This window comes from Myxine glutinosa, chromosome 1 (genome assembly GCF_964187855.1).
Source record: "Myxine glutinosa chromosome 1, kmMyxGlut1.1, whole genome shotgun sequence".
Classification (NCBI taxonomy): domain Eukaryota; kingdom Metazoa; phylum Chordata; class Myxini; order Myxiniformes; family Myxinidae; genus Myxine; species Myxine glutinosa.
This window is the reverse complement of record NC_136261.1, coordinates 203,936,815-203,949,892: the sequence shown is the minus strand read 5'-3', so window position 1 is coordinate 203,949,892 and position 13,078 is coordinate 203,936,815. Positions and strand designations below refer to the sequence as shown.

The window sequence follows — 13,078 nt, the reverse complement described above, 5'->3', positions numbered from 1 at the left end:
ATGGGTGAAAAGACTGGGAATACAGAGAACGAAAGTTATTGGATCACAAACGACGGACCACTGAGAGAAAAACAAAGCCTCAAGGTTGTACAGTGCACACTGTACAAGGCCTTGCTCGCGACACGGCAAACAGACGATCAATTTATGAAAGATAAACACCGAGAAACAACCAAAGTTGCACACAATAACTTCACACACCGAAATATAAATACAGTTTCGACAAAATACAATTGTGAACAGACTTAACTTCGAAAAACGTGGAGACCGTGTGGAGCTTCGAAAATCCCTGCCGCCGTCTCCAAGATCTCGCGAGGAGATTTCTATTCAACTTATTCAACTCGCGTTCTATTCAACTTATTACTTACCTTCCCTATTTGTTGGGAGTGGCGGTACTGAATATTTATAAACACCCTCAGCTATGCAGAAGAAAGGTTAATAGAAACCAAAACTGGTGTACTTCAAATATCTGGAGAACATTTGAAAACCTAAAAAAAAAAAAGAAACTGTGTATGCAATCAACATTGGGGGATGCATGAAATATATACAGTAACGATTTTTGGGGGATTTCACCCCCTTTTCATGTCCCAGTGGGGTGGTTACCCATGACAACTGAGGGTGGTGAGGACTTTGTGTCAGAGGGGTCAAAGCAGTACAAAAGATTAATTCAAAATTTGAGATTAGGTTGTTTTGGTGGAACTTTGTGCCACCTTTCAACTTTGCTTTAGGTAGGAAGCGTGGGGATTTGCAATTTCGCTCTAGTTACCTCTTTTACACACATCCTCCATGTACCGTATTCACCCGGTTACAACACAATGCCCAGTTTAGTTAATGTGCAGTTGCACCATCTACCTTACAGGGAGAATTTGTACCATTAAGAATATGAAAGAGCATAAAATGGCAGTGACATCTGAACTGAAAAGATCCAGGGCTGGATTTGTCCCAGTATCAAATTATCGAGTGATGGAAGTTGGGTCATGTGCGGCATTTAAAGTAAAATCGAAAGAAACTCAGGGCTCCAGACATACACAGCAGCTTCTTCCAAGATGCATCAACCTGTATTACAGAGTCTCACTTCTGCCACTGTTCTGGTTTAGCACATCCATACAAGTAGACCAACATACCTTCCTCATAAACATTCCTTATCAGGCCAGTTAGAGTCTGTAGTAATGTGGTTTCATATTTCGAGTCAACTCTCGATTGCTTTCTGAAGCTACACCTGCTCTATCAGTCTGGCATATGCCATTGATTAATCAGGTATTGTTCATTACACAAGTTATTTGAACCCATTCCATATTTTCTGTTGCTTTTTCCTTTCAAGACATTCTCTGTAAAATGATAAGAGCATGATCGCTCAAAAAGTTGTGGACTGTTTATGATACAACTTGGTGGACGAGTTGAGTAAGTAACAAGAACAAGGTGATTAAGACTTAAGTTCAAGTCCGGATGCAGATCCGGCCAATCAGCGAGATACAAAATGTAAATTGTTCAGCCTGGCGGAGATATGCGCTCTAGTTAAAATTGTACTTTGTGACCAATATGCATTTTGTTAACATAGTTAGTCTCTAGAGTCGTCAACCATATTAGCCTATACTATTGGTTGTGCTCCAACTAATGCCTGTCCATCTCTAATGCCTGTCCATCTCTAAGTATTTTGTACATGTTTGTTTCCAACTTCTCAATGTTGGTAATTGGGAAGTTAAAAACACAAAGTTCCCATGTGATTCTTGGCAGAGTAGAAAGTAAGCAAATAGGTAAGAAAGTAAATAAATAAGCAAACAATATCAAACAAAAATAATTTTTTTTCTGTGAAAATTCACTCCTTAAAAATGTCCAACTCAAGATTGAGAAACATGGGACTCATCAGCCAAATAACCAATCGGCTTCTCCAGTTTCAAACTGGTGTTGTCCCCATGAACACAACTCTTTCCTATATTGTACACATCTCCAAGATCTGCAAATCAGCTGGATAGTTACCTCTGCTACCGAAGGGTGATGGAGGTCATATTTTCACCACTGTCTGTCTGGTCTGTCGGTGAACAAGGTATCTCGATAAGTTCTGGACGGATTCGGACGAAATGATTAGATTTTGGTGAAGATCCGGCTGGTAGAATTTTTGAAGTGATTCTTCACCATTGGGCGATAAGGCCAAAAACGATATATAACATGATATCTGAAAAAGTTGTGGACGAGTTGACAAAACTTGGTGGACGAGTTGCTTAGACAAGAATAAGCCGGTTAGATTTTGGTTCAGGACTGAATCCAGATCCGGCCTATCAGTGGGATACAAAACAAACTGTTCAACCCAGCGGAGGTGTGCGCTTTACCGAGTGTAGTTCTAGTCTTCCATCTGAACAATGTTGTTCAAGGTTAAATCGGCGAACGACTTAAATCTTTAGATCGTGCTATCAACACCATGTTGGGCTTGCTATCCAGATCATATTATTTCTCCAACATAAGCAAAGTCAAAATGGCATCCTTACCGTAAAGCACGGCTCAGCTTGTCATAGTTCATCTGAGGTTTGGCTTTGCGCACACCCCAAAGTCTTGCCACCTCATCCGGGTCACGGATCACGAACTCTCCATAGTCACCCTGCCAGGCGATGACGTGACGGAACTCCGCACTGTGCAACAGCTCCAGGATGAAGTGCCACAACTGGATTTGGCGCGAACCGGGACTCGACTCTGGCTTGTAGGCCCATTCTGGGAACGCCAGGCCTGCTGACACACAACTAGCATCACTTACAAGAAAGTCTTTGCACCAGTACTCTAGCTTGGTACAAAATCCAAGTATGAGTGACAAGGGTACAGCTATAAGCATAAATGCCCAACATTATAATCAAGCAAGTGAACCTGGATCATAAATCCATGTGGTAATGTGTAATGGTACCACCAATGGTAGATCTCCACCCGAAGTTCACATCCAGATCTCAGACTAGTACGAGATACGTATTTCACGAGTGGGTCATGCCAACACGGTGTAGCAGCTACAGCCTTGGTGTCTACCAGAGTTCTAATAAATTGTTTGATCAGACAATCACCCTGGTTACATCACAATTAGTTTCTAAAGCCAGTTTACACACAACGTACACTTATGGATGGGAAATATGTGGGAATCTGAAATTATTAGAGTGAGGACCAACGTTGTGTGTATGTACATACACCTGGCTACACCTGCAATGATTACATCCTCACATAGTGAGAAGCAGCATTGTGTGTATGCACAGGTATGCACCTGGCTGCACCTGCAATGATTACATCCTGACATAGTGAGAACCAGCATTGTGTGTATGCACAGGTATGCACCTGGCTACACCTGCAATGATTACATCCTGACATAGTGAGAACCAGCATTGTGTGTATGCACAGGTATGCACCTGGCTACACCTGCAATGATTACATCCTCACATAGTGAGAACCAGCATTGTGTGTATGTACAGGTATGCACCTGGCTACACCTGCAATGATTACATCCTGACATAGTGAGAACCAGAATTGTGTGTATGCACAGGTATGCACCTGGCTACACCTGCAATGATTACATCCTCACATAGTGAGAACCAGCATTGTGTGTATGTATAGGTATGCACCTGGCTACACCTGCAATGATTACATCCTGACATAGTGAGAGCCAGCATTGTGTGTATGCACAGGTATGCACCTGGCTACACATGCAATGATTACATCCTCACATAGTGAGAAGCAGCATTGGGTGTACGCACAGGTATGCACATGGCTACACCAGAAATGATTTCATCCTCGCATTGTGAGAAGCAGCAGTGTGTATGCACCTGGCTACACCTGCAATGATTACATCCTCACATAGTGAGAAGCAGCATTGTGTGTATGCACAGGTATGCACCTGGCTACACCTGCAATGATTACATCCTCATAGTGAGAAGCAGCATTGTGTGTATGCACAGGTATGCACCTGGCTACACCTGCAATGATTACATCCTCGCATGGTGAGAAGCAGCATTGTGTGTATGTACAGGTATGCACCTGGCTACACCTGCAATGATTACATCCTCGCATGGTGAGAAGCAGCATTGTGTGCATGCACAGGTATGCACCTGGCTACACCTGCAATGATTACATCCTCGCATGGTGAGAAGCAGCATTGTGTATGCACAGGTATGCACCTGGCTACACCTGCAATGATTACATCCTCACATAGTGAGAAGCAGCATTGCGTGTATGTACAGGTATACACCTGGCTACACCTGCAATGATTACATCCTCGCATAGTGAGAAGCAGCATGTGTGTATGTACAGGTATGCACCTGGCTACACCTGCAATGATTACATCCTCGCATGGTGAGAAGCAGCATTGTGTGCATGCACAGGTATGCACCTGGCTACACCTGCAATGATTACATCCTCGCATGGTGAGAAGCAGCATTGTGTATGCACAGGTATGCACCTGGCTACACTTGCAATGATTACATCCTCACATAGTGAGAAGCAGCAGCGTGTGTACGCACAGGTATGCACATGGCTACACCTGCAATGATTCCATCCTCGCATAGTGAGAAGCAGCATTGTGTGCATGCACAGGTATGCACCTGGCTACACCTGCAATGATTACATCCTCGCATGGTGAGAAGCAGCATTGTGTGTATGCACAGGTATATACCTGGTTGTCACAACAGGTACTCTTTGAAAGCTCGAGGTGAACATAGTTACTTAATTAAAGCTTGTTCAGTGTCCATACAATGCAGTCATGGTACCAAACGTACTTGGCAATATGAATAACAAACGGAACTAATGTCAGCTATAAACGAGTCGACAATCCGTTTGCTGAAGCACAAACACCAATACACGAACTCGTTACACATCGACATGAAATTAGTCTTTACAAGAATCACGCAGGATTGTGCATTTGGCAGAGAGGGGGAGGGAGGACGAGTCAGATGGGATGTGAGGAGAGGATGAAGAAGAGAAGAGCGGAAACCGTCACTATGTGGAGCGCGTGACGAGGCGAAGCGGTACACCAACCTGTCTCCGAAGAGCGGCGCATGGCGGCACGAGCGGCGGAATCTGCGGAGAGAGTGGGAAAGAGAAAGTTAACCAACACACACAGACACACACCAGAAAGGGGTTCGCACACGATGGGGGTTACAGCAGGTGAGGGATGAGCAGCGAAATCCTCTCAGGTTGGATGGAAAAAAACGCGGTGAGTGCCCGTAAAAGTGTGCTCGGCACGACGAAGCCGCCGTCAGGGGGGGGGGGGGAAGCAAGTTCAACAAGGAAAGTCGAGCGAAAACCACAAGAGACTGGAGGAAAACACAGTCAGCGGAAAGAATTACAATACCAAACGAATAAAAGTTCAACTCACTCTCACTCTCTACACCGCCATCTTGTTCCTCTCACCTCGACCCCCTCCCCTCAAAACGCAAATGGTCGAGTCCACTCAGAGGAATTAAAGCAAAAAAATAAACAAAAAGTTCAATCCGAAGTTTCGATAATAATGATTTTTAATCACACATTATTCATACGACGAGGCACCTCTTTGACCGATTGGATCCCGCTTGAACCACACAGGTCTTCACAAACTGGGGTCTCTCGGTCTTACAATCCACACCTCACGTCAGCGAAAATGGAAATTGGGAGTTACACTCTCAAATTGGAGGGAAACCTCGTCATTGGAAACGCGCTCACACAAAGATCAATGATAGCTCAGCCGAACTGCTAATTAAACAACGGCGTTTGTAACGCTCTCTGTGACTGCTCGTACACACGCCACGCCTCTGACACGGCACCTCCAGCTACCTGAACGACACCAACACATTTAACTATATCCCGGGCGTTTCTACCTACATACTTATAAAGAGTAAACATTCTTCTTCCCGCACTCTAAAAGTTTCAAACAAACCCCTTCTGCACTTGAATGGTGTTGCCTACTTCCGGTCTCGCTTTAATTAATTAATTATTTTGCCGATTCTTCACGCGCTCCGGAAGAAGAATCCTATTCATTACGTCACATCGCCACGTGGCGTAGAGCGTAACCACTGAATTTAACCATTAAGCTTCGTGTACTAACCTCATACAACTTTGTTTTACAAAGTAAAACGATGCGTAATGATATTAATAACGTTTGAACTTAATTTACACAGAACATTCAATTCGGTTGTCTCGGAGCGGTGTATAAGACGCAAATGCTCTGGACTGCAATATTTTCCGAAACCCCTCACGAACTCTTGATTTAGGGAATAAAAGTAGCAACAGCGTATTTAGTTAGCACTGCGAGGGAGTATTTAATTTGAGGATTGCAAATTTAAAGCAACACCTCTAATAATAATTGAAGTGTGAGGAGAACAATCAACTCACAGTATCCTCGCTCCGCCTTCCTAAAGCTCCGCCTTGCAATAAGCCCCTCCCACAGAGGAGCGTTTATGCGCGTCTCTGAAGATGTTTTCGAAGTTAAACCCATTTAAAAAGATATGGCAGAAGCTTTTTCCATTTATTAGTAATTCCTATATTTATGGAGTCAGGGTGGTGAAGGTTTCCTGGAGACAGACGACCTATTCTTGTTTGTATTCTTGGAAAAAGAATGGTCGGTTCTATTAATCAGGGTAGTTTTCCTTTTAGGAAACATTACAGCACTATAGGAAGCCTGGTGTTGGCTTAAAGGTAAAGGGTGGCTGGCTTGATATCTTAGAATAGGGGTCCTTGAGTTCGAATCCCGGTCGGCCGTTGAATTAACAGCAGGTGGGTTGATTCAGCCTGTCGTCCCTCCGAGGTCGGCGAAATGATTACCAGTTTACTGGTAAGAGGGGCACCGCATCACCGACACAACTGCGTCCTCAGCCAAAGATGCTGCCTGCAGTCCTGTGGTTACCAACATACGAAGTTGGTAACTGCAGTTGGTTGTCTACTCCAACATCAACACACCTGCTGTACACCTTGTGAACCTCGAATCTCGAAACTTTGATGTCATCTGGCTTAAGATTTGTCTCCCGACCATCACTATTTTTCTCTGTTTCACTTACTGCTCTCACAATTCTACAAACTTTATAACTGTCTATGACGGTATTAATTCCTGCCATGAGGCTGTAGAAATTATGTGTGTGAATTTCTACTAATGTGTGGTCATGTGGTGGTTAGGTGATGCTTGCTGGCAATCCTCTGTCTCCGTTACGCTTGACAAACATGGTGAAACGGGAGTAAAGGTATCTATGTGTTACGTATTACCTCCCCAAACCCCAGTTACGGTGCACCTCAGAGTCGGGAGCGGGAACACGGCAGAATGATTTGCTATTTTGCATGTTCTAATAAACCATGGTAACACCACACCAATGCAATTGTAGAACAAAACAAGTAATTGTATTAAGAACTCTCACATACACAATAATCACACTATTAAAGAAAGTACAATCAGAATATCACTTGCATCAAATGAACAATACATATGATGATACCATCATTCCCCAATGCTCTCAAAGCAATGAACTCACGAAAGGCCAAACGTGAGTGGAATGTAACATTCCCCAAAGTCCATGCACGGATCCCCACGCTGGTTGGAGATGGAGGTTGTGCGGAACGGCAAAACAACAGGCAGGCATTGGCGGGGCTGTGGATGAGGAGTTACGAGGTGAGAGGTCGATATGGGAATTGAGCCGATATGGAAACCAACGGCAATCCCCACGGCGAGATCGATATGGAAATCCCAACGGCAAAACAAGATGCACCAAGAGGACAGCCTCTTCTTCTTCGAGGACAAAATGGCGTATAGGCCCGTAAAGGAGGCGCTTGATTTCTCCAACGATGACTCACACTTGGTGATAAAACCTGAGCCATAGGTTTAATTATTGCACTCACAATATCTTACGATGTCGCAAACAATCCCTTTCACGGGAAACCTCAACCCATTCGCAACCAATATATAAAAACAAGTCCGCTCGCAGCCTCGCCGTGACTCACAGCTCTTTCCTCCTCTGTCTGCCCATATCCTTCTCTCTTCTTCCGGTCTCTTTGCCGCGTTTTCCTTTTTCCTTCACAAACATTTATTTTTACCTTTTACTAAAGTCATCTCCATTTCACACAAAAATCTTAACAACAATATTACCTGAAACTAAAAATCCTACAAGTATATAATAACAACAAAGGCGGAAGTGACGAACCATAGTAGATGTTCCACCGAGATGCAGCCAATGCTCCCCAGAAGCTGGTCACAGGTCTTGGCGGGCAAACACATCGCGGAATCCTAATTTTACGGAAACGAAAATACCAATGCTTTGGGGTGACCAGAGCAGTGGCGAAACAAAATGAATATTCTACTGGCAAAAAGCGATCTAAAATGGCAGAAGAAAAAAATAACAAGATGTGGGGAAAAGAGGAATGAAGGAGTGAAGGTGAGCAGAGAGCCTAGATTTTGGCAATTTCACCAGAAGAGGGTTGCTGGCAGACCTTGTGCGACCTGTAGGAGTATGTGGGGGACAGAGCACAGACAGGGCTGGGGGGGCTAGGCCAGAGATGAGTCGGTAGAAGACAGAAAGACCACCAACCTGCCTGCGGTGAGAGAGAGAAAGGCCCTCAGAGTTAGCTAAATCACGGGAGATTCCAATTATTCTGAAAGCTTTGGTTTCAACAGCGTGAAGCCGAGCTACGTGTGAGGCAGGAGCACCAACCCAGAGGAGAGAGCAGTATTCCATTGAGCTGCAGATTATTGAGCTTATTGACTTGAGCCTTGTATGTGGTGAAGAGCTCAGGTGTGCCAAGGAAGGACTTTGCACGATGGCGGATGCCCAGTCAATGACTGGCTTTGGAGGCCAGCTTGGAAATGTGGTTTCCCAATCCAAATTGATGATCAGAGATAAAGCCATTGGAGAAGAGGAAGGATTTGATATCCGAAGCAATGATGGATTCCATGACCTTGCTGATTATTGGGAGCAGGCTGATTGGTCTGTAGTTGGATGGATCTGTTTTTGCACATTTTTTGTGTAAAGCGGTAATGTTTGCTGATTTCCAAGCAGATGGCAGATGACCTTGAGCAAAAGAGAGGGTTAAGAGAATAGAGAGAGGGTGAGATAGAGCGGAAGAGCAGGATTTTAGGACCCGTGGGATGATGCCGTCTTAGGACCCATGGGATGATGCCGTCTGGTCCAGTTGCAGAATCAGAGTCGAGGGTTGACAGAAACTTCTCCACCTTGTCAGAAGAGAATGAGACAGAGTCCAGGAGCAGCTGGGTTCGACTGGGTACGGTGGGTACAGAGAGGGATGGGTTTGGGACACAATATTTTGAGGCAAACACAGAGTTGAGGTATTCGACTTTTTCACGTGCGGTGTCAACTGTGTAGCCATTTGAGGTAAGGATGGGGATGGAGTGGGAAGAAACACCAAAAACAGATTTGACCAGATGCCCCCAGGATTTGGAGGACAGCATAGGTTTGTTGGAGAAACTGACGATTTTGGAAAGATCACCAAACAAATATTTTGGGCAATGTTAGCTCTGCTATTGCATCGCTAGGTGCCGCCATTTTGTCCGAATCTTGCTGTTTGTTACTCTGCTCTCAAAGGAGGCAGCAAATTTGATTTGTCAACATAGGCCAAAGGTCAACCACCTTTTTTCAAATTTCTAAAATCCTCAATTTTCATCCGATTGATTTGGAATTTGAAAAGGATTTTCATATCACTTAACTGAATTCAACCACCAACTATTTTTGAGATCACCATAGGCGAAAAGACGAACATAGGCGAAAGGTCAACAACAATTTCAAATTTCTAAAATCCTCAATTTTCATCTGATTCACTTGAAATTTGAATGGGATTTGCATATCAGTTAACTGAATTCAACCAACAACTATTTTTAGATCAGCATAGGCCAAAAGGTCAAAATAGGCCAAAGGTCAACCACTTTTTTCAAATTGAAAAAGCCTCAATTTTCATCTGATTGACTTGAAATTTGAATGGGATTTTCATATCAGCCAACTGAATTCAACCACCAATTATTTGTCAGGTCAAAAGGATGCTCTACTGAGTGCCATTCTGCTTTGTTCTCTTTTGCCAAGTGTCGCTCTATGAGAGATTTTTTATTTGTTTGTTTGTCTGTCCGCTCACTTATACTTGCTGACAGGTCACAATTTTAAACTGATTTTCACGAAACTTCACCAAATGGTAGAGTTGGTGGTGCCACAATATCCTATATATTTTTGAGGTCAAAAGTTCAAAAGGTCAACATAGGCCAAAGGTCAACCACTTTTTTTCGAATTTCTAAAATCCTCAATTTTCACCCGATTGACTTGAAATTTGAATAGAATTTACATATCAGCTTACTGAATTCAACCACCCACTATTTTTGAGATCAGCGTAGGCCAAACGGTCAACATAGGCCAAAGATCAACCACTTTCTTTCGAATTTATAACATCCTCAATTTTCATCCGATTGACTTGAAATTTGAATAGGATTAACATAGCAAACTGAATTCAAGCACCAACTATTTTTGACATCAGCATAGGCCAAAAGGTCAACATAGGCCAAACGTCAACAACAATTTCCAATTTCTAAAATCCTCAATTTTCATCCGATTGACTTGGAATTTGAATAGGATTTGCACATCAGCTTACTGAAACCAACGACCAACTATTCTTGAGGTCAACATAGGCCAAATTTCTAAAATTGTCAATTTTCATCAGGTTAACCTAAACTTTGAAGACGATTTGCACATCAGGTCACTCAATTCAACCACTAATTATTTGTGAGGCCAAAAGGATGCTCCACTGAGTGCCATTCTACTTGGTTCTGTTTTGCCAATGTCGCTCTATGAGTGATTTTTCATTTGTCTGTTTGTTTGTTTGTCCGCACAGAATAAATATGATTTTCTCTGCAACCGTTGGTCTGATTGACAGGAAATTTTCACCATAGGTGCATCTCCACCTGTATAATTTTTATAATGATAAGTATGACGTCATAGGTCACGTGGTACAGGTGCTATCTTGGAAAAACCGAAAAACATTGCACCTCTATATCTCCGAAAGCGCTGAATAGAAAAATTTTGAGACATGGCTCATTGTAAAGAACTCTCCATGAGGAATAAATATGTTAATGATGATGTCATAGGTGCCTCCATTATGATGTCATAATTCGACTTGTACAACGCTTGATCCGATCATTATGAAATTTCTTGAGCATCATGTAGGTATAAATTGGTGGAGAAAAAATAATTATGACGTCATCCGTCACGTGGTTCGGCCGCCATCTTGGAAAAACTGAAAAACTTTGCACCTCCATATCTCTGAAAGCGCTGCATAGAAAAAATTGAGACATGGCTCATTGTAAAGAACTCTCCATGTGGAATAACATATGTTAATGATGATGTCATAGTTGCCTCCATTATGATGTCTTAATTCGACCAGTACAAAATTTCATCCGATCAGGATGAAATTTATGGAGCATCTAGGGATAAATTAGTGGAGAAAAAAAATGATGACGTCATCGGTCACGTGGTTCGGCCGCTATATTTGTTTTAACACAAAAGCCTTAACAACCACTGAAAACACGTCCTGGTGAGGGTCTGCAATCTCTGATTGTTCTTTCTAGTTGTATATTGTATTGCCTCTGAAAGTGGGGGCCAGTGTAATTGCCTCAACATGGGAGTTACATATGGGACCATTTAGGTTGCTGAAAGATCAGATAAGCACACTTGTGCTGCACTTTCTGTAATCGATTCAAATCCTGTTCAGTGATTCCACCAGGTAAAGCACTCCCCGAATCCAGTCTGGAGAACACGAGTGCACGAACAACATTATGACAAGTACTGCTCTTCATGTACTTTCTCATGCGATTAAGAGAGCAACACGGCGGTGTGACCTGACCAGATATCCTCATGTCATGATCAAACTTCACCAAAGATAAACTGTCATGATAAACCAGCTGATGTAGTCCTCTTATTTAAGCTGATGGGAAATAGATGCATTGATGGCCTATTCTGCGTTTATGCCCTCTGCCAGCTACACTTTATCCTGATTCAGTTGCAGTCCTAGAGGCTATCAGTGTTGCACTGTCCAAATTTGGAACCTGAAACCTCCATCCTTGCACTCGAGCTTGGGCTGTTCGGATTTGCATCAATATGGTGTGTTCTAGCCTGTGTTCAAACCTCTCGGAATAAAGGAGGCGATACAGCTACAAAAATAAACTTTTATTGAAAATTGCAACAAATATTCTTTTTGGGACAATTAGAAGTAGTCTAATAATTTGAAGCCCCAAATCATCTGGTTCTGCTAATATGAACAGGATCAAGGCCTGAAAATACTGCTGGAAGATTTATTTGCATTTAGAGTCCTTTAGATGTGTCCTGTTGATCGAGATGTGATGGGGGTACAATGTTGCAGCTATTTTGCTTGGGGCATTACAACAACTAGCAACGGTACCCGCCCTACGGGCGTGGCTTCAATTGGGAGGCCCAAATGAAAAGGCAAAATATCAGAAATTGAAGGCTTTTTGTTATTTTAAACGATTCATAAAAACATCCGTTGAATCATATCACAAGCAAATCATCAAAATCTAAACAGTATTTGTAGAATTTCAACAAAAGCCACATCACTGTTCATATCGGTAAATATTATTCCATCGTGTTTGGAAAAACTGGAAAATTGGAAGTCTGGAAAAACGGGGAAAAATTGGAAAAACAATATAGCCATTTTACTCCAGCTTGTCCCAGGATTACCCACCCAAAATTTCGTTGCGATCAGTTCAGCGGTTTTTGCGGTACCTGGGAACAGACAGACGGACATAAAAAAAGACAGACATTTGGTGAATTATAGTAAGATAAAGATCATATTTACCTTATAAAATAAAATGAAACATCTTTGTTTTAATGGTTGTGTTCCAGCAACTCCTACGTATTATGTTTGTTAACGTAGTACATAACATAAAGTGAGATGTTTCTATAAACTGATTTGAGGGTTTGGAGTTCGGATGCATGTCATAATATATACAGTCACGTGAAAAAGTAAGTACACCCCATGTAAAGTTTTGACTTTTTCAACATATTTCAACATACAGCTATTTGATCTTCATTTCAACAATATTGATAGATTAAGGTCATATAATATAACAAATATCATGAAACATTTACATTTT

At 42.6% G+C, this 13,078-nt stretch overlaps 1 protein-coding gene across 3 annotated transcripts in view; it reads right to left on the bottom strand.

Annotated features, from left to right (window-relative positions):
* Positions 1-5,900, bottom strand: part of LOC137419110 (uncharacterized) — an 87,167-nt gene extending 81,267 nt beyond the window's left edge. For 2 of the 3 annotated variants that reach the window (XR_013624199.1, XM_078782703.1), the window contains exons 1-3: positions 5,336-5,900; positions 4,996-5,037; positions 2,481-2,718 (exon numbers count right to left, since the gene is read on the bottom strand). Coding sequence is in view for 2 of the 3 variants with exons in the window: in XM_078782703.1 (XP_078638829.1) it covers positions 2,481-2,718; positions 4,996-5,017 (260 nt within the window). In the remaining variant the exon portion in view is untranslated. The remainder of the gene's footprint in view (positions 1-2,480; positions 2,719-4,995; positions 5,038-5,335) is intronic. The other variant, XM_078782710.1, reaches the window with a different exon arrangement.
* Between the last annotated feature and the right edge of the window lie 7,178 nt (positions 5,901-13,078).